This window comes from Acanthochromis polyacanthus, chromosome 4, assembly GCF_021347895.1.
Source record: "Acanthochromis polyacanthus isolate Apoly-LR-REF ecotype Palm Island chromosome 4, KAUST_Apoly_ChrSc, whole genome shotgun sequence".
NCBI lineage: Eukaryota > Metazoa > Chordata > Actinopteri > Pomacentridae > Acanthochromis > Acanthochromis polyacanthus.
In genome coordinates, this window is record NC_067116.1 from 20801422 (window position 1) to 20823969 (window position 22548).

Here is a 22548-nt window from a genome sequence, read left to right on the forward strand (position 1 = left end):
CATGTGGTAACAACATCTGTACCTTTGTCCCTGTGCAGTGGATGGGAACTGGTCAGAGTGGTCTCTGTGGGAGGAGTGTTCACGTACCTGTGGTCAGGGCAACAGAACCAGAGTCCGAACCTGCAGTAACCCTTCAGCCCAGCATGGAGGCAGGCCCTGTGAGGGAAAGGCAGTGGAGGTCATCATGTGCAGTGTCAGACCATGTCCAGGTGAAAAGAATGCTATATAAAACACATTTTCTATAGTACATACCTAAAAATTGCAGTGACTGTCAGTGATCTAATTTCCAATGGTTGCTGCTGTGTATGAATGGTATTTTTGCATAAAATTTAAAATGTGTTTGACTAAGCAGAAAAAAAAGAATTGTCTCAATTTGGTAGTTGCATATGGATCACTGTTGTGTTTCTGCAACTGCTGTTAAAAGATTTACCCTGCAGTTAACGTGTACCGTGTGCATTAAACTTTGTTTATGCTCCAACAGTGGCAGGTAACTGGGGCTCTTGGCTACCATGGAGCCCATGCAGTGAGACCTGTGGTAAGGGTATGCAGTCCAGGATCCGGCTGTGCAACAACCCCCCTCCAGCATTTGATGGGCCGCAGTGTGAGGGCACAGACACACAAACACAAGTGTGCAAGGAGAGGCCATGTCCTGGTAAGGGCATTACTATGCTTTGAGAAACATTTTATTGTTCGCCAAGTGGATGTAAGAGTCACGGCTAAAAGCAGATTTTAAATAGATATTAGATGACTGAACCTTCTGAATCATATCTTCGGCTCTTCAGTGGATGGAAAGTGGTCGCCCTGGGTGAGCTGGGGAGCATGCAGTGTTTCCTGTGGAGGTGGGACCAGACAGAGGACACGCCTCTGTGCCAGCCCCACACCTCAGCACAGTGGCAGGCAGTGTGAGGGCAACGATGTGCATATTGACTTCTGTAACAGCGACCCCTGCCCCAGTGAGCTATTTTTATTATTTATTATTCACACATGTCCTGTATATCTTATCCTGTCTTTATATCCATTTCTTTTCTTCTAACCTTTTTTTTTACCACTACTTTATCTCAGTCAATGGTAACTGGGGTCCATGGAGCAGCTGGGGCAGCTGCAGCAAGACATGCAATGGAGGTCAGATGAGGCGCTACAGGACCTGTGACAATCCCAGACCTGCTAATGGTGGGAGAGCTTGTGCGGGTGCTGATACACAGATACAGAGATGCAGCACAGTCAACTGCCCCGGTTAGTCAGCATGTTTATGAGTGTCTCAGAGTCAGAGGTCATATATGCTCAAACAAATGCTTAAAATGAAAAATGAAGTGTCTGTAAATGATACTTGTCAACGGAATATGCCTGTTTTTGTTTTGTTTGGAAACACGTAGAATGTGTTTTTAATTATTCAGAATTATAAACTGTGTGTTCATAGTTTTGAAGGTATCCCAAAAAGACTGAACTGCTTGTCAACCGTTTGCGTGATGGTATGTACACTGTATTACTGCTTGTACAACTTACTTGCTATGTGTTTACGGGGTGCATCATTGCAGTTGATGGGAACTGGGCTTCATGGCAGCCTTGGGGACAATGTTCTGCTTCCTGTGGAGGCGGTGAGAGGACACGTGTTCGGCTCTGCAATAGTCCGTCTTCCAGTAATGGTGGCCGGTCGTGTCCAGGAGACTCCACCCAGCTGTCCAGGTGTAACACTCAGGCCTGCCCAGGTAAAGCATGTCATTAAAGTGCTGTAAGTGTGTCTGGTTCTTTATACACTTGCAGCGTTTACACTTAAATACCTTCTTTCGTTGTCAGGTGGGCCCCAGAAGGCTCGAGGAAGCATCATAGGGAACATCAATGATGTTGAGTTTGGCATCGCCATCCTTAATGCCACCATCACAGATAGCAAGTCTGGCAGCAAAATCATCAAAGCCACAATTTCTAATGTACCGAGGACATTAGGTCAGTCTTCCAACGGTTTCACACCACACTGCCTCAAAAAGTAAGTTGTTCTCTTGCACTTTCTTAATGTGACTAAATTTAAGACCTTTAAATTCAAGGACCTGCAATGAGGAAGCTCATCTCCATCCTGAATCCGATCTACTGGACCACTGCGCAGGAAATAGGGGAGGCTGTCAACGGCTACACGCTAACAGGAGGCGTCTTCAGGCGAGAGACGCAGGTGGAGTTTGCTACAGGTATGAATGTTTGTGGGTTGCTTATGAAGTAATGAAGTCTTTGCACAAATGCCCGTTAGATTAATAGGTTGACTAAGAAGTATGATGTGATTGGACGTTGCCAGGTGAGATCCTGAGGATGACACACTTTGCCAGGGGCCTGGACTCTGATGGAGCGTTGTTGTTGGACATTGTAGTCAATGGACACATCTTACAGCTGCCTTCACAAGCTGACATCAGCATCAAGGTACATGGATTTTTATCAATTTTTTTCCAGAAAAAAGACTGTAAATGATTTATCTCTGTTCATTGTTTTTGATTTACGAAAACTGCACTGACTTTTTCAGTTGTGATTCCACCTGCTGTTGCTGCCAGCATTACTATGACCACAACTATAAACAGCAAAATTAAAAAGAATTCTTTGTTTGAATATCATTGCTTAGAGAGTCACTACAACAGCATAAATATTAAAGAAATATTTTGGCTTTTCTTGTAATTTAAGTAACATTTATTTATTCAGCCTGTTGTGCTTACCATGATTTTTCATTTTGATGCCCTGCATTGTGTTTTATTACAATGCAGGCGGTTTAGGTTTTTTTAGTACAGCATGGAATCGATTCACAGGCACTTTAACTATGCAACAGATTAGTATTCAATGACAGTGAACACTTTTACTGGCAAAAAATGCAATCTTCTGTGCCCATGTAAGGTTTTTCAGCCAAATCTTTTACATCTGAACTTTGACTGTCCGACAGATAGTGACGCATTCTTTTTGGAAAATGTCAGTAACAAAGTTAAGGATAATTACTGTAATTAGCCACAATGTAATGTTTACAGTGGGTACGGAAAGTATTCAGACCCCTTGAAATTTTTCACTCTCTGTGTCATTGCAGCCAGTTGCCAAAATCAAAAAAGTTCATTTTATTTCTCATTAATGGACACTCAGCACCCCATCTTGACAGAAAAAACAGAAATGTAGAAATTTTTGCAAATTTATTAAAAAAGAAAAACTGAAATATCACATGGTCAGAAGTATTCAGACCCTTTGCAGCGACATTCATATTTAACTCACATGCTGTCCATTTCTTCTGATCCTCCTCGAGATGGTTCTGCTTCTTTATTGGAGTCCAGCTGTGTTTAATTAAACTGATTGGACTTGATTAGGAAAGGCACACACCTGTCTATATAAGACCTTACAGCTCACAGTGCATGTCAGAGCAAATGAGAATCATGAGGTGGAAGGAACTGCCCAAGGAGCTCAGAGACAGAATTGTGGCAAGGCACAGATCTGGCCAAGGTTACAAAAGAATTTCTGCAGCACTCAAGGTTCCTCAGAGCACAGTGGCCTCCATAATCCTCAAATGGAAGAAGTTTGGGACGACCACAACTCTTCCCAGACCTGGCCGTCCAGCCAAACTGAGCAATGGTGGGAGAAGAGCCTTGGTGAGAGAGGTAAAGAAGAACCCAAAGATCACTGTGGCTGAGCTCCAGAGATGCAGTCGGGAGATAAGAGAAAGTTCCACAATGTCAACTATCACTGCAGCCCTCCACCAGTCGGGGCTTTATGGCAGAGTGGCCCGATGGAAGCCTCTCCTCAGTGCAAGACACATGAAAGCCCGCATAGAGTTTGCCAATAAACACATGAAGGACTCCCAGACTATGAGAAATAAGATTCTCTGGTCTGATGAGACCAAGATTGAACTTTTTGGTGTTAATTCTAAGCGGTATGTGTGGAGAAAACCAGGCACTGCTCATCACCTGCCCAATACAATCCCTACAGTGAAACATGGTGGTGGGAGCATCATGTTGTGGGGGTGTTTTTCAGCTGCAGGGACAGGACGACTGGTTGCAATTGAAGGAAGGATGAATGCGGCCAAGTACTGAGATATCCCGGAGGAAAACCTCTTCCAGAGTGCTCAGGACCTCAGACTGGGCCCAAGGTTCACCTTTCAACAGGACAATGACCCTAAGCACACAGCTAAAATAACAAAGGAGTGGCTTCAGAACAACTCTGTGACCGTTCTTGACAGGCCCAGCCAGAGCCCTGACCTAAACCCAATTGAGCATCTCTGGAGAGACCTCAAAATGGCTGTCCACCAACGTTCACCATCCAACCTGACAGAACTGGAGAGGATCTGCAAGGAAGAATGGCAGAGGATCCCCAAATCAAGGTGTGAAAAACTTGTTGCGTCATTCCCAAGAAGACTCATGGCTGTACTATCTGAAAAGGGTGCTTCTACTCAATACTGAGCACAGGGTCTGAATACTTTTGACCATGGGATATTTCAGTTTTTCTTTTTTCATAAATTTGCAAAAAATTCTACATTCCTGTTTTTTTCTGTCAAGATGGGGTGCTGAGTGTACATTAATGAGAAATAAAATGAACTTTTTTGATTTTGGCAAATGGCTGCAATGACAGAGTGAAAAATTTCAAGGGGTCTGAATAATTTCCGTACCCACTGTGTCTCTCTCACCGGGTTCTCTCAGGACTACACAGAGGATTATATCCAGACGGGCCCCGGGCAGCTGTACGCTCTATCCACCCGAATATTCAGCATCGACAAGGAAAGTGTGCCCTACTCCTGGAACCACACAATCTCCTATGACCTGTCCAAAGGGAAGATGCCGTATCTGGTAGAAATGCTGCAGGCCACAGCCATCAGTGCTCATTATCATCCACTGGAGGAGGTGCTGGAGTACAGCATCCAAGCTAGTATCACCAAAGGTGAGTAAAAATACTGTATATTGAGAGACTTCAAATTGTTTTTTTTTGTTTTCGACCACTTTAAATTTCCTTTCCACAGACATACATTGCAATTCTTAAAGGTTTGGTAAAATCTTTTTTTTTTTGGTACCAAAAACAGAGTCTTTCACAACAAAACAACACCTATCTTTGATATTCCTTCATCTGCTGGAGATCAGTGGCAGAGCGCCCACCCAGAGAGAGGTAGTGTTTGGCTTTTACTGAAGCAGCAGTAATGCCACTAATGTCAGAAACTTTCAAAAATCCTTATAATCGTGGTGAAACTATTCATTTGAGTAACAGTTATTTAAATGGTCCCTGCAGAAGAGCCAGTTGTTATTTTAAATCTGTGAAATGGTGTCAACAAGTTCTTGTGTCTGTCTGATATGATAGGGGTTATCAAGCTGTGGTGAACATTCAGCTCACGTATGTAGGGTGGCAACAGTCAGTCAGTTCAGCTCTCTCTTCTCTGGTTTCCATCTTGTTTGCTTTTACTTTGGGTGCTGTCCCATTTAGTTTCCATCTGTAGTGTCTGGCCTTGAGCCGGGTTACGACACTGTCTATCTATTATCTGTCTATTGCTTCAGGTATATTAGACGGATCTAGTCACTGGTCTCTTCTTAGCCAGCTGTTTGGGCACCACTGTTTGCAGCAACCTCTTCACTAGGTCCAGGCCTCCTGTTCTGATCAGAGTCCTGGATAACTCTGTGACCTCGGCTGTGTGTGTCCAGTAAAGGTACTTCAGCTCGGCCTTCGCTTCATCCTGAGGATACGTCTCCTCTGCCTTGCAGCTTCAGCTGGACAGTCAAGAAGATGGACAAGAATAATGCTAGACATGCCACAAAGCTTATAGACCTTTTCGCAGTGACGTCAGAGTCTGGGACACGTGACCATACCTTCCTTAGCAACGCACGCCGCCATTTTAAGAGGGGGCAACAAAGTCATTAGCAACCGTGATTTGACCACCGAAACCATGCGGTTTTGACCCGGAGAAAAACGTCTGGTGATTATTTCGGAAATCTTGAGCCAAAAGCCAAGCTACGGTATAAAGAAAAAATAGAACTGGTTGGTTTGCAGTCATGTCCGTCATGGGAAAACGACCCTACTACGTGTCCAGATCTTCATTGGCACTCCATTTACGAGTACCTTATCAACAGCCCAGGCATCCACGCAATGGAGAAGATGAAGACTTATAAAAGCCTGGACTCATATGTTTTCTTTGAGGTATGCTTATATTTATACGTTTTTGTGCATACAGGTCAATGTCAGAATGATAAATGCCTTGTAAGATACGGCTACACCAGCTCCGCTATGCTAAGCTAATGTTAAGCTAACGGGGTGAGCCATTACACCTTTTAATTTCAAGTGGAAGTAGTGTATGTATATTAGTTAGATGTGCATTATCAAAACTAAGAGTCAGATACCTGTAAATGAGCTCTACCCACCCTAGGCCCAAGGGTATGAGGTGCTAACAATAATGAGGACAATGCTGCTGATTACAGCATAGTAGTTAGCAGAACGAAAGGGAGGAGAGAAGGTTTAAAAATAGCAGTGTGAGTAGAAAGACCCCTGACTTTTTGTGGGAAGCACAGCTAGCACTAGCCTAAGCTAAGTAGCTAGCCCTCAACATTTCAGATAATTATAGACATCATAAGCTGCAGTCAATTCCAGCCACTTTCAGTACAAAAAAATCGCTAATATTCTATTTGTAAATAAAAATATGACGAGAAATACAGGGAATATTGGACGCGCATCGCGAGGTGCATTTCCTTGAAAACGACCTATTCGTGGATTATATACCGACTTCAAGATATGTTTTGGACAAAATATGTTACTGGCTTGTTTCGTCTGGATGTCCAAGGTTGGATTATGGCCGTTTTTTGTAGAATATTTTCATCTGTGTGTAATAATGAATCCGGAAATGTGAGTCGCGCTGTGTATGTTGAAGCTGGGTATAGAGAACGGATGGATGGATATTCGTTGTTTGTCGGACAAATGTGTTTATATTACCCGCAGTGGTAATCACATCTGAAAGTGGTTTATATCGGCAAATTCATGAGAATCTAAGCTTTCCATCGGCGTATAGTGTTTGTATAATCGCGTTTGCAGTTTCAGACATTTAGCAAATTGCTTATGCAGATTTCAAAGTGTACCGCGGGCGGGACACTGAAGCGCAACTGGTTAAGCTTATTAATTAATAATTTCAGAAAATCAGTTAAGGGGTAATAATTTCATGAAACACAACATACCATTGACGAAATGCTGACTGCAAACATAGGACCTTTTTGACTGTGGGCTCCATGTGGTTCCATTATTGTTTATCCGCCTCAATGCTGTGAGCCATAAACTCCTTTTCTGGCCCTTTTCAGTCGGAATCCTGTAAAAGGAAATGTTCTTGTTGCTCCATGACTGAGAACAGCCAAAAACAGCGCAGGTTTTGGGCATATCTGCTTTTGGTCGTTCAAATCAGGAGGGAAACGTGGGAAAGTAATGGTCGTCAAGGCAAAGCATACCCCTCTTAAAATGGCGGAATCGCGTTGCTAGGGCCGGTGACCGGCGGTGACGTTCGATGATGACGTTTCGGAAAAAGGTCTATTGCCAAAGTAACACGTGGCATTGGTGTTTGACAGGCTAACAACCAAATAAGCACCAAAGGATGTCTTCAGCAAAAAACATAAATAAGTCTGTTTTCAGGTCCAAAGCAGGTGGGCATGTGTAAATCCTGCTCACAGAACTGCATGTGAGAGTAAAATTCGATCCTATCACACTTATGGTGTAGGTTTAAGGCTTCAGGTCCATCTGGTCTGTGGCTTGCTGACCATTAAGCAGAAAAATCCCTCGTCTTCTGTGAGACTCTGGAAGGCCTGCAGAAAACTTGTTTCTCTATACACACGTGGACAAAATTGTTGGTACCCCTCAGTTAAAGAAGGAAAAACCCACAATTCTCACTGAAATCACTTGAAACTCACAAAAGTAACAATAAATAAAAATGTATTGAAAATTAAATAATCAAAATCAGCCATCACTTTTGAATTGTTGATTAACATAATTATTTAAAAAAACAAACTAATGAAATAGGGCTGGACAAAAATGATGGTACCCATAACTTAATATTTTGTTGCACAACCTTTTGAGGCAATCACTGCAATTAAATGATTTCTGTATTTGTCAATGAGCGTTCTGCAGCTGTCAACAGGTATTTTGGTCCACTCCTCATGAGCAAACAGCTCCAGTTGTCTCAGGTTTGATGGGTGTCTTCTCCAAATGGCATCTTTCAGCACCTTCCACATATGTTCAATGGGATTCAGATCTGGGCTCATAGAAGGCCACTTTAGAATAGTCCAACGCTTTTCTCTCAGCCATTCTTGGGTGTTTTTGGCTGTGTGTTTTGGATCGTTGTCCTGTTGGAAGACCCATGACCTGTGACTGAGACCAAGCTTTCTGACACTAGGCAGCACATTTCTCTCCAGAATGCCTTGATAGTCTTCAGATTTCATCTTACCTTGCACACTTTCAAGACACCCTGTGCCAGATGCAGCAAAGCAGCCCCAAAACATTACTGAGCCTCCTCCATGTTTCACCTTAGGGACAGTGTTCTTTTCTTCGTATGCTTGGTTTTTGAGTCTATGAACATAGAGTTGATGTGCCTTACCAAAAAGCTCCAGTTTGGTCTCATCTGTCCAAAGGACATTCTCCCAGAAGCTTTGTGGCTTGTCAACATGCATTTTTGCAAATTCCAGTCTGGCTTTTTTATGAGTTTTTTTCAGCAGTGGTGTCCTCCTTGGTCGTCTCCCATGAAGTCCACTTTGGCTCAAACAACGACGAATGGTGCGATCTGACACTGATGTACCTTGGCCTTGGAGTTCACCTTTAATTTCTTTGGAGGTTTCTCTGGGCTCTTTGGATACAATTCGAACGACCCGTCTCTTCAATTTGTCATCAATTTTCCTCTTGCGGCCACGTCCAGGGAGGTTGGCTACTGTCCCGTGGGTCTTGAACTTCTGAATAATATGAGCCACTGTTGTCACAGGAACTTCAAGCTGTTTAGAGATGGTCTTATAGCCTTTACCTTTAAGATGTTTGTCTATAATTTTTTTTCGGATGTCCTGGGACAATTCTCTCCTTCACTTTCTGTTGTCCATGTTCGGTGTGGTACACACCTTTTCACCAAACAGCAGGGTGACTACTTGTCTCCCTTTAAATAGGCAGACTGACTGATTATGAGTTTGGAAACACCTGTGATGTCAATTAAATGACACACCTGAGTTAATCATGTCACTCTGGTCAAATAGTTTTCAATCTTTTATAGAGGCACCATCATTTTTGTCCAGGCCTGTTTCATTAGTTTGTTTTTTTAAATAATTATGTTAATCAACAATTCAAAAGTAATGGCTGTTTTTGATTATTTAATTTTCAATAAATTTTTATTTATTGTTACTTTTGTGAGTTTCAAGTGATTTCAGTGAGAATTGTGGGTTTTTCCTTCTTTAACTGAGGGGTACCAACAATTTTGTCCACGTGTGTATATCTCTGCTCTACTGTATTCCAAGTCAAGCTGGCTCCAACTCAAAAACCTGATCAGTGAGGGTCTTACTTAGATTTATGCTTTAGTGAACTTATAAGCATGACTGATCACAGAGTATGGCTTGAACAAAATTACCTTACTGTTCTACTGTAATACAGTTGTCCAACCCCTTCAATAAACTTTTACTAAAAGCTGTCTCATCCATGACAAATGAACATCAAATCCATCAGTTTCATGGAGCTAATATATAACGCAGCAGCTCATTTTAGGCACTGATATTAGCTCATGGGCAATTTTTACCAACATAACTAGCAGGTTACACAGAATACATAACAATCTGACAAATACTCTAGTATGCAGAACATGTAGGTCTCCTGTTATTGTCAACTTACAAACAGTTTGGTAGACAGCTAACACAATTCGTATGAGTGAACGTAGATTACCCGTTAGCCGTTTGGCTAACGTTGTTAGCTCGCTAATGTTAGCACAAGTCAATTCGGTTAACAATACCACAGTTTAGCATAACGGCTAGCTGCCTCACGCTAGAAGTTAACTCACCAGCGTCAAGTGTCACCTATTAGCGGAGAAAACAGCGTCGAGTCTCTCTAGACTCAGGTGGAAAACAGCAGGAGTCCAGATCTGCAGCTCCTCTATCACAAACTCAACAATGTTTCACTGTTGGGGTCTCAGCTCTGCTTCTCTGATCGTCAACCGACAGAAAGATCGACACAATCTGAGGCGGAACAAACACCGGTATTGGTTACTGAAGTAAAACCACTACATTCACAATTGGCTGCTTATCAGAGTCAGCAAACTAATTATTGTTTAATTATCACGCTTTCAAATTATTTTACATGTTTGAAGCCTTTTGGATTTTCATCCATCCGTCTCATATTTTAGCTAAAACGTGTTGGGTGAAGCATGTCATTCCACTCGTTGCCTGGCAACCACGTAAATGTGGAACGTGACGTCAAAGCCAATCAAAGCACAAATGTTGTGTTTCAAAAAGATTCGAAATAGGGTAGAATTCAAACTGTCAGTAGGTGACCAGAAACAAGGTTGACAGTTTCCTGAAGACACTTTAGAAAAAAGGACACTGAAGACGACACTCTCAGCAACATTTGAATCAAGCAACATGGCGAAAGACCTCGGAATTAAGAAGGGAAGCAGACTTGGCAACTGCCACGTGGTCGAGGATATCCTCGGAGAGGGCAGCTATGGCATTGTAGCCAAATGCCGTAATATGGAAACTACCAAGATCGAAGCCATCAAGGTGAACAAAAGCGATGAAGGCGTTCTGGAAGTGGCGATGGATGAAATAGCCATCCTGAAGCGGCTGCGCTGCTTGAACCCAGACACGTGCAACATCATACGGTGCAATGGGTTTTTCTTTGACAAGGAGAACATATGCATACGCTTTGAACTCCTTGATCTCAGCCTTCAGGATTACCTGCAGGAGAAAAACCCCACAGGTCTAACCGCTAGAGAGCTGAGGCCTATACTGCACCAACTGGCCACAGCACTGTCTCACCTACACTCCAGTGGCATTATACATGCTGATTTAAAATGGGAAAATGTCATGGTTGTAAACCGCCATGAGCAGCCAGTGAAGGTCAAACTTATTGACTTTGGTGTGGCACGTCTCGTTTCAGCAGTAAATCAAGGTGATTGGATGGGGACCCTCCATTATAGTGCACCAGAAATGCTACTTGGAGTACCATTCAATGAGTCAGTAGATATATGGGCTCTGGGACTACTGATGGTGGAGTTGGCAACTGGGTACCAACTCTACCCTGGAGAAACGGAGTACGACGTCCTCAGATTTATCTTTGAAGCTCAAGGCCAGCCACCTGATAACGTCCTTGACCGTGGATGTTACACTCCTGATTTTTTCTTTGCCCAGGAGTTTGGCAGCTCACGCTGGAGATTCAAGACTCCAGGTGAGTATCAGCATGGATTTTGTGCATCAGAGAGGAGGAGCATGAAACTCAATGCTCTTGATGACATTAAGAAGTATATGGTGCAAGACCCGGGATACGAAGAGGATCAAGAGATCTTGGTCAGCTTGATTAAAAGGATGCTGTCCCTTGATGCAGACAGAAGAATCACAGCTCAGGAGGTTCTAGAGCATCAATTTTTTGCTCCCAGCCTCCATCAGAGCTCAACAGACTTCAATGTCCGAAGTCCGGTTCCTCCTCTGTCTGCTGCGTCATGGGAAGAAGGCATAGACTTTAAGCACCAAATTCCAGCTTCCTGGCAGTCGGCTGCATCATGGGACGAACGTGAGGACTTCAACTACCAAAGTCCAGCTTCTTGGCAGTCAGCTGCATCATGGGAAAAATACACAGACTTCAACCACCAAAGTCCTGATCCATACCTGTGTGCTACATCATGGGAAGAGCACGGAGACGTCATTAACCAAAGTCTGGCTCCTATTCAGTCTGCTTCGTCATGGCAGCAATGCGTAGACTTAAACGACCAAAGTCCATCTCCATGTCAGACTGCTGGAGAAGTCTGTATCGAGGTTCCAGATGACACCAGCACAGAAAACATCGGCTGGTTCAGTCAAACTCCGGCTCCATGTCAGACTGCTGGAGAAGTCTGTATCAAGGTTCCAGATGAAACCAGCACAGAAAACATCGGCTGGTTCAGACGTATTATTAGGAGGATTGTGAGGTTCTTCCACACTAACATCTGCTAGTGGAGCAGCTACCAGCTAGCTTTCTTCACACCCTACCCTCATTCCTCCCTCCACCCTAACCTCACCCCATCCTACTGTATCTACCTTATCTTCACCCCCTTTTTCTACCACCCCTCACCCCTTCCTCACCCGTCTGTCTGTCTCTCTGTCTGTCTCTCTCTCTATCTGTCTGTGTCTGTCTCTGTCTGTGTCTGTCTGTCTGTCTCAACCCGGCCGGCCAGCAGCAGATGGGTCCCCCCACATGAGTCTGGTTCTGCTCAAGGTTTTTTTTCCCTGTTAAAAGGGTTCTTTCCTTGCCACTGTCGCCTTCAGGCTTGCTCTGTGGGGGTTCAGGCCATATGGGCTCTCTCTCTGGTTGTTTGCACAAGTAAACACACAACTGTACCAGATTCTGGTTGCTGGTTGTTGTTGTACAAACACTGTTGGTTTTCAAATAAACAACTAAAGCTTGAGATTTGGCGCAATTGGTTTATCTGTCCACTTTCTATATGAGACAAGTAGAATAAAATGGTTTTACTGAAATATCACCATTTAAACTTAGATTTGGCTAAATTTTCCTGATGGAACTGTAGACCATATATGATTTGTTCAGGGATCGTTGCAAAGTTCAAACCAGTTTCTGACTTTTCTGTAAATTATGTAATTTTGGTCATTTTTAAAAACAGTTATAAGCATTTATACAGCATATCTAAATAGCAAAGGGGCTGTGGGAAAGTACCTGTTCACTATTGTAATACTTCTGTACTTTCAAACCATTTAGAGATCCTGCCCGTGAAACACTAGCCAAAAGCATTGGAGATTTTTTTTCATTTTTTGTAAATGTTTTATGGAACTGCACAAATAAAAACAAGTGGCATTAAGGCAACAAAAAAAGTCATTATGTCCAGTACTTGCCACATTGACTAGATTTTCCCCATTCTCTTCCAAAAATAACACTTATGTTAACACCTGTGAACATTTTTCAGATCTTACATTTTTCAGTCAATATATCAGCTTTAAATTAGAGTTATATTGACAGAAAAAAAAGAAAAATGGCTAGAAGATGAACCTGGTATCAAAAAATAGGTAAAGAAAAGAGATCTACCATATGTTATAAATAATTTTGAACAACTACCTAATCCACATGGTGATATGACCGTGGAAACATTACCCAGCATGCACCATTTAAAGTTATAAAAAACATTTTACTGGAGCAGTTATGCTACTGAAGGTATGATATACCTATTGATACTGGGTGACAGAAAAGCTGGTTAAAGAAAAAAAACACGCTGAACAAAACAAGGTTTTTACTTTAGAGTGACACCAGGGGTGAAATCTGTCCTTTTTTTTTTACTGGTGTAGTGACTAGTATAAAATATTAATGTAATATTTTGTGGTCACAGCTGAGAGATGCAGAGAGGAAATCTTGTCCTGGTTGCAGATTATCTAATGAGGGGATATACTGGTAGTTTTTTAATTTGTTTTTTTTTTAAATTCATTGCAACTCAGATAATTTGTTCCGTATATACTTATGTACACTAATTTGGTATTTTCTATTCATAGCTATTTTGATGACTACTTGTTTTGCAAATTAACAGTACTTTTACTTGTGTAATCAGACAGAATAGATGTCACATGCATTCAGAATGTTCACTGTGTTTCATTGAATCATACCGGTGTTTTTCATGCGGTGGCTCCTGCACTAAAATCAGACAAACTTACCATCAGAAATAAATTTGTTGTATTAATTCAAAAATATTTTGTCAATATAATACAAGCTGGTTAATTTAGCTGACCTTCACATTTTTTAATTTTAGCTAACAAAGTACAGTTGTATAAAACCTGCTGACATGAAGAAAAGAGAAGTTAATGAGTACTTTTGTTTCACTGTATATATATTCAACAAATAAATTACAGTATCATACTACAGATGAGGATAAAACATTTTTGAGCCCCAGAGAGAAATTAAAAAACGACCCACAAAAAATTATATAAAGTAATTAAATTGCCTTTACCAACTCCAACTTTAAAGTTCTGAACACAATAATGCATAAATACTAACACTCATATAACTACATCATTCTTAAATATGCCATTCTGCATAACAACTTGAAGTATATTTTGATGCAAATTATGTTTGTGCTTTTACTGAAGTATAAATTTACAAGTATTTCTTGTATACCTTGTAGAATAGAAAGATACAAAGAAAACAAACAGAAAAAATAAAATAGAATACTTCAACAGACTGTTTACATCTATTTTATAATACTAAAATATATTCCCGAGTCAGCTGGGATAGGCTCCAGCTCCCCCCGCGACCCTAGTGAGGATAAAGCGGTGTATAGAGAATGGATGGATGGATATTGTCAGGAGGGAATGTCCCCTCAAATCACGTTTACTCTAAACTACCAGCCATGAAACAAAGGTGCCACCTAGTGACGACAACAGACAATTGTTTGTATAAAATACTCAGTATTGACAACTAAGCACTTTTACTTAAGTAATGAATATTTCCATTTTATGCTTCGATATACTTCTGCTTCACAGGATTTCAGAGGGATATTGTACTTTCTACTCCATTACATTCATATTTCAGTTACGAAATCAATATTAATATACAGTGATCAGGTATAACATTTTGATCACCTGCCTAATATTGTGTTGGTCCACCTTTTGCTGCCAAAACAGCCCTGACCTGCCAAGGACTCCAGTGAACCCCTGAAGGTGTGCTGTGATATCTGGCACCAAAAAGTTAGTAGCAGATCCTTTAAGTCCTGGAAGTTGTGAGGTGGGGCCTCCATAGATCAGACTTGTTTGTCCAGAACATCCCACAGCTACTGGATTGAACTGATATCTGTGGTATTTGGAGGCCAAGTGACTTGACCTCAAACCATTCCTGAACCATTTTTGCTATGTGGCACAGCGCATTATCCTGCAGAAAGAGGCCACAGCCAACAGGGGACACTTTCCATGAAAGGGTGTAGGTGGTTTGCAACAATGAGGTTGGTGGTACGTGTCAAAGTAACATCCACATGGAAGGCAGGACCCAAGGTTTCCCAGCAGAACATTGCCCAAAGCATCACACTGCCTTCGCTGGCTTGCCTTCTTCCCATAGTGCATCCAAGTGTCATGTTTCCCAGTTAAACGACTCACATGCACTCGTGATTCATCAGACCAGGTCACCTTCTGCCATTGCTCCGTGGTCCAGTTCTGATGCTCACATGTCCATTGTTGGGGCTTTCTGTGGCACACATGGGTCAGCATGGGCATCCTGACTGGTCTACAGCTATGCAGCTTCATACGCAAAAAAATACGATGCACCTTTCTAGCAATCTGAGCAACAGTGGCTCGTCTGATGTTGGATTGGACCACATGAACCAGCCTTCGCTCCCCACATGCATCAATGAGCCATGACCCTGTTGCCGGTTCACCACTGTTCCTTTCTTGAACCGTTTTTGATAGACACTGACCACAGCAGACCAGAAACACCCCACAAGATGGATGGATGCTCTGACCCAGTCATCTAGCCATCACAGTTTAGTGCTTGTCAAACTCACTGAAATCCTTATGCTTGTTCATTTTTCCTGCTTCTAACATCAACTTCGAGGACAAAATGTTCACTTGCTGCCTAACATATCCAACCCACTAACAGGTGCCATGATGAAGAGATAATCAGTGTTATTCACTTCATCTGTCAGGTCAGAATGTTTTGCCTGATCAGTGTATGTAAGTTGTCACTTGTTGCTTCTGTCTTCTTTATATAATAACTTTCATTTTCAGTGCATGTGTGTCAAACATAATTTCAATTCAAGCATCATGTGCTCTCATTTCCAGGTGATCGCAGTAACCAGTGTCCTCAAGGCTTCACTTTGGTGTCGGCGGGTCCTTACTGTGCAGGTAATGCTGATCTCAACACATTTTTCTCTTCCTTATTCAGTCAATATTCATAACAATTCAGGTAATGTTACTTTAAAATATGCCTGTTAATTGTTTCCACTTTGTTTTTTGTTTGCGCATCATTTATGTTCTGCAGATGAGAACGAATGTGAGGTTGGGAACCCCTGTTCTCATGCCTGCCACAACGCCATGGGTACCTACTACTGCTCCTGTCCCCGAGGCCTCACCATCTCAGCTGATGGCAGGACCTGTCAGGGTAAAAAACACACAGCTGCATGCTGTGCTTTAGATTCAATGTAAGATCTATGGTCACACAAATACTCACTTAATCCACTGCTCTCCTCTCTCTTAGACATTGATGAGTGCTCACTGGGGGGGAAAGTGTGCCATGATGGACAAGACTGTGAGAACACCATCGGCTCTTACAGATGTGTCATGCGCTGTGGCCGTGGCTTCAGGAGAACAGCCGATGGTCTCAGCTGCACAGGTACGTCTACAGGTGTCAGTAAGCATTTTGTTTCTGATTTGTTTTTACCAAGTATTTTTAAAATAATATGGAACATGTTCTTTGTTTCTCAGATGTGAATGAATGCCAGGAGTCCAATCCATGTAATCAACACTGTTTGAATACCATTGGTAGCTACCGCTGTGCCTGTGAGCCAGGCTTTCAGCTCAGGAACAGACGCTGTATAGGTGAGACCGCTGCTCTTCTTTAAAGTCTGAACTGTAACTGTCAACATGAACACTGCATGTGGAGCACAAATACCACATATACTACAGTGTGGCTGCAGACTTTTATTATATTATATCTTTTGTATCTAAACTAGAACTTGCATTATTCTATTTTATTTCCTGGCAAATAAATATTCTGTTGTTATTTTTGATTTATTCTCTATTCTCTCTGTTCACCTCAGATATAAATGAGTGCAGACAGAGGGTTTGTCGTTCAGATCAGCAGTGTAAAAACACACGGGGTGGTTACACCTGTATTGACCTGTGTCCCAATGGCATGACCAAAGGTGGGAATGGAACATGTGTAGGTGAGTGTGTCCAGCAACTTTAAAGGTGAAAAAATGATGTCCATTATTATGTTATGTGTTAATTTTAAACTTGGAGATGCAAGGTAAAAGCTATGAAGACATTTAGTTCTGCCGTATATTTACTGTATTTTAATACAGCTGAATACCCAACAAGAAAAGCACTCGGAGAGCACAGTACTCTTTCAAGGCTGCTCAGTTGTTGTATGATTTCCGATGGATGAAATCTTCAAAAAATGTGGTCCGCAGCGGTTGATTTGTAGTAGGATCGCAATCATGTGATCATCAGCAGGCAGCTGACGTAGTGTTCACTTGTAATCATAGTTACAGTGATGCTATGCCGTTATCTGACAGTGATACAGAAATATTTAACAAATCCATGAATCTAGACTGTAAGCCGCATCACAGCCAAAATCTAATCTCCTTGTGTCATTTCTCACCTACCCTGAAAATTTAATCCAAATCGATTATTCCATTTTCGAGTAATGTTGCTGACAGACAGACAGACAAACCAACGCCGATTATCACAAAACTCCGCCATGTTCCTTGGCAAAGCAATACCATTTACATATTTTCTGTCTCTGTTGTCAGACAACAGTAATGACTGTAAAATATTGACTGAAACAGCCCATTTAGACCACATGTTAACCAGCAGTCACTTCAGAGCCACTTCTAAGTTGCTGCTTTTATAACTGCAATGTTGTCTGACAACTCATTATACACGTGATTTTTAAACAACAGCTTTCTCTCAATTTGGCAGTATTTCCATGTGAAATTATCGCTAGAATAATGAATAGAAAGGCCTATTCTCACACACACAATTTTATCTGTCAGCTGCCATGAATTTAGCTGTTTTTCTCAACTCAGTCAATCACACATGCAGGCTGAATCCCAAACCGCCCCCTACACACTCCCCCTACACTACCGAGTGTCACTCCAAAAGAAGTCACACTCGCAGCTGTGGAGGGCACTTTAACTGAAGGGGGAGGGTATAAATACGATCGTCAGGAATGGGATGCCCTGTCGCCTCACCGGAAAACGGAAGACGTCATCGCCATGGTAACACAAAGACGCCTACTGTGCATGGCTGTAGCACTGTGGCACAGGTTGCAACTAACAAGGATCGCTGCTGCTTCCAGAAGACGAAAGCATCCCACTTTTTTTCACTCACATTTTTCCAATCCTATTATCTGGCATTTCAAATCCAACAAATGAATGAATAAATGAATTCTGTCAGTTGTGTTCAAATTTTAAGGTGTCAGGGGGTGCACAATTAAATCAAACGTCAGCAGAGAAGAAGATTTGTTTCTTTTGTTTTATCTTTTTTCACCACTCTTTTTGTGATGTTCTGTCAGTGTGAAAAGGCGTGGGAGAAATAATGGACGCATGTGGAACTTACATCGATATGTTGTTTCCTCCTCCATTTTGACGTTGCACTTCCTGAAAAAGTTGTCGAGAGTGAGCATCGATGCAGACTCGCTTTTTAAGGGCTGAACAGTCCACTCCCCCTCCGCACTACGCAGTTTGGGACGGCCCTTAATATGGAGGACCCTCCGCGGGAACGCGCAAACGGAGGGGTAGTGTGTAGGGATAGTGTGTAGGGGGCGGTTTGGGATTCAGCCGCAGTGTCTTCTTCCTGAAGGGGGTGTGGACAGTGTCAGCGCCTTCGTTTACTTGCTTTTATGAGGAATCCTGAGTCTCAATTATCCTTTAACATTTAATGTGCATTGGAGAATTGAAAGCATGTACATGGACTTTCTTGGTTTGGAAAACCACAGTTCTTTGTGACTAATGCACAAGAGAGCTGCTGTAGCCAACTTCCCGAAAAAAGATGCCTAACTTAATATTACAAAGTGTTCTGTATGAGAACGTGCCTCTGTCTGATTGGTCTACAGTTGAGGGAATTTGTGGTTTAAACTTCAACCCCACTGAACATCTTCTGTCTTCAGCCAGTCCAGGCCATCTTCACCCTAAAGGATGATGTGTGAATGTAGAGATGTTTCTACTGTGTTGTGAGGACTGAATGTGGTGCGTATGTGAGTACCTGACGACGTGGAAGTGAGGTGGATGTGGTGCCTTAGAGTGGCCTTGAGTATTGAGTGTGTGTGAGCGTGCAGTGAGCGTACATGGGTGTATGTGTGTCTACGGATGTGCTTTTCCATCTGTCTGACCTGGTGCTATTCAGTTTGTTTTATCCCAATTCACATAGTGTGAGGTAATGTTTATGACCCTTTCATTCATTCACAGGTCAACACAACTCTTTAATGTTGCGTATAGTGCAATGTGTATATCAGTATTAAGTCAGCTGTGTGTTTAATAGAAATAGTCAAAATAATAAATCCTAACAACAGCAGCTGCAGTAAATGCTACAGACACTGAAACAACCTGACTAAAACCAGGGATTGTACAGTCATGGTGAAAGAAACCACCTTTTCAGTATTTAGAGCCAAAAATGAATTTTTGAAATTGAAAGATTTTGAAAGACCATAAATTTGGAAAGGGGCACAATATGGGACCTTTGAACAGGGTAGCTTCTGCAAAATAACAACTAGAAAGTGAGACAGACTGGGAGGTTTTAGTTTTTACATGCTGAGCTACTAAGTCTGGATTCATAGTCGATTGTTGACGTCTTTATCTGTCTCTTTGTGACCTGTTGCAGACATTGATGAGTGCAGAGACGGAACCCATCAGTGCAGATACAACCAGATCTGTGAGAATACCAGAGGCAGCTACCACTGTACCTGTCCACGGGGCTTCAGGTCTCAGGGAGTAGGACAGCCCTGTGTTGGTACGTACATCACTTGTGTCAGCTTTTCACTGTCAGCACCCCATCAGAAATGGGCAAAGCATAAATACAGATATTCAGAGAGCCTCATTTGCAGTAATCAGACAGGTCATACCTCAGTTTGCTCCTGTGTCATTCTGTGTACCGGGCTTTGCAAAAGTTCTGTTACACTCGGTTTCATGATCTTTAGAGACGTTTACATGTTGGAGTGAAAAATTCCATTAAACAAACTGAAAGTTCTACCTTATAGGCAGGTGTCATTAATACAAATTTGTTCTCCGGTGAAGTTGTATCAAGATGGAAGTCAAAAGAGTTGAGATATCTGCTCTCCTTCGTGCTGGCCACAACAAATCTGACAGAGCCAAACAGCTGAACATCAGCCGGATGACCGTCCACAGAGTCACGGAGAGGCTCAAGAATGGTGAAGACCTGAAAGAACTAATGCAAAGCCCGGTAGTTGGGATATTGACCTAAGCATACTGTATGTACAGCAGTTATTAACTTTGAAGGATTTTGCACTGCTCTGCTCTTACTCTTCAGCTTGCTTGCATCTACCAACATCTTTTTCTTGTCGGTCGTGACTCACCACCATGCAACGTCTTTAACGTCTGCTGCCAGCTGCGTTATATCATGTCAGAATGTCCTGTCATTGCCTGCTTACATTACTAAATGCTGCCATAAAAACTGCTGATTAACTCTTTACATTAAATGCAAACAGTCTCTTGTTTTTGCAGAGCTGCACTGCATGGTCTCAGATCCTTTAAAACTCATCTACACTGTTAGATAACTGTTAGAGAAAAGGTTAGGAGGGAACAGAAACTGAAAAAACAAGGCTCCTCCATCGGCACATTGACCATAAAAAGACCAGCACCATCACCTCACACCTCTCGCTGTCTCTCTGTTTCCTTTCAACTTCTTCCAGTTATGACTTTTCAAATGGTTTCCAACATCTTGATGTTTGGATCTGGCTATTTCCTGGTTTTGCTTTGTAATGGCATTCACTGTCCCCCCGTGACATTAACACCGGACGACGAGGTCTTTTCATCAAATACTGTATTTAGTATATTGGGTTTTGTAGCTTCTATATTTCATATCTGATATAATTTTTCAGATAAAATGTGATTAGATTCAGTCATTCAGTCTTTTTTTATATGAGAAGTAGCAATTCTCTCATTCAATTTACATATATGTGAATAGTTTCAATACATTTCTGTCTCAGGGACATGAAAATGTATTGTTATGAAGTGGGGTAATTGACATATCCCCTTTCTTCCCCTCATCCTCATCTTTCTCCTCTACTTTCATTTGTTCCTGTTATCACTCTAAATATCTTTTCTTTTTACTTGTGCGTTCTTTTTGCACACTATCCCCCCTCCAACCTTCCTTTCTGTCCTATCTTTTCCTGGTGCTGGTCTTTCTTTGTGTCGGTGGCAGACATAAATGAGTGTGAGCGGCTTCCACAGCCTTGTGCCCATCAGTGCTTCAACACTGCCGGCAGCTTCAAGTGCACCTGCCCACCGGGCCGCCACCTGCTGGGGGATGGCAAGTCCTGCGCTGGGCTGGAGCGGCTGCCCAGCTATGAAAGTTACTCATACGGCTACCGTACGTCTCAGTCCTCTCCCGAGCGCAGCGCCAACCAGCGGCTCTACCACAACCTGGCCTCTCACAGCTACCACTCCTACGCAGCTGCCGCAAGGGGGCGCTACAGGAGCCGTAGCCGCAGAGACACTCGCACACACTCCTCACGACAGGGCCGCCTGGCTTGTCAGCAGGGCTTTGAGGCCAGGGCTGGCCGCTGCTTAGGTAACTATGGAGGTCAGGCAGGGATGAGATGAGGGAGAGGATGAAACTGAACTGATTCTGCTGCTTAAAGATTTGCTGTAAATATGGACTGAAATGGATACGTCATTTGTTTGCTGATGTTCTCTGTATCATTCATTGGCCCTTGGTGTTTTTGTGTATGACACCAACAGATATTAATGAGTGTGAAGTGAGAGACACCTGTCAGCATGAGTGCATGAACACACCAGGAAGCCACAGATGTCTGTGTCCTGCTGGGTACCGGCTCATGGCCAACGGCAAGACATGCCAAGGTGAGAACCTCACACTGAAGGATGTACTACAAGGTTTAATGGGTGAGCAGGTACGTCACAGTGTCACAACGGCTGGATCACCATGGTAACTTAATGTTGCACAGCCAACCTGCTCAGGAGGAGGTTCTGTTCAGAGTTTCAGGAACTGAAATCAGCCATAAAAAGTCGAGTCATATCCAATTTAACAGTACAGATTCTCAGCAGTGGTGTTGGAAACACCTAGAGAACTGATTGGTCTATGGGGATTTATGACAGAGGATATTCAGTCAATATGTGAGTTTCACTTTCATTTGGCCAAATATCATCATGGGGCAGTGACAGTCTTCAGTGCACTTCTTCAATACAATGTTTAAGGAGATAAAGTTCAAAGTTTAAGAGCACTAATGTGCATGTTGGAAACAACCAGCTATATTAGAAGTGTACTGAGTGGTAAAATAAATATCTAACCTTATATGACTGACAGTTTTCTACCAGCATTCTGCCACTGATATACCACCATCATGACACCCATTATCCTGGGTTTTAGATTTTTTTCATGGCAACCAACAAAGAGAAAGCCTGGCTATGTTCAGCTTGCTTTGTAGTACAGCCCTCAGTTTTCTCTGAAGTCACTCTGTTGACTCATTCATGAC

The 22548-nt window shown here is 42.4% G+C and overlaps 2 protein-coding genes across 2 annotated transcripts in view; both read left to right on the forward strand.

Moving 5' to 3' along the window:
• The window catches only part of hmcn1 (hemicentin 1), a 115053-nt gene that overhangs the window by 89033 nt on the left and 3472 nt on the right, over positions 1-22548 (forward strand). Inside the window, exons 89-105 of the mRNA XM_051947682.1 lie at positions 39-209; positions 482-652; positions 783-953; positions 1063-1233; positions 1536-1706; positions 1795-1941; positions 2040-2177; positions 2282-2403; positions 4644-4881; positions 15939-16001; positions 16138-16257; positions 16354-16488; positions 16581-16694; positions 16916-17041; positions 19698-19826; positions 21258-21626; positions 21797-21916. Coding sequence (XP_051803642.1) covers positions 39-209; positions 482-652; positions 783-953; positions 1063-1233; positions 1536-1706; positions 1795-1941; positions 2040-2177; positions 2282-2403; positions 4644-4881; positions 15939-16001; positions 16138-16257; positions 16354-16488; positions 16581-16694; positions 16916-17041; positions 19698-19826; positions 21258-21626; positions 21797-21916 — 2676 coding nt within the window. The remainder of the gene's footprint in view (positions 1-38; positions 210-481; positions 653-782; positions 954-1062; positions 1234-1535; positions 1707-1794; positions 1942-2039; positions 2178-2281; positions 2404-4643; positions 4882-15938; positions 16002-16137; positions 16258-16353; positions 16489-16580; positions 16695-16915; positions 17042-19697; positions 19827-21257; positions 21627-21796; positions 21917-22548) is intronic.
• Positions 9897-12530, forward strand: LOC127533765 (homeodomain-interacting protein kinase 1-like). The gene has a single exon (XM_051947686.1). It carries the CDS (start codon positions 10560-10562, stop codon positions 12123-12125), a length of 1566 nt encoding a protein of 521 aa, XP_051803646.1. The 5' UTR covers positions 9897-10559; the 3' UTR covers positions 12126-12530.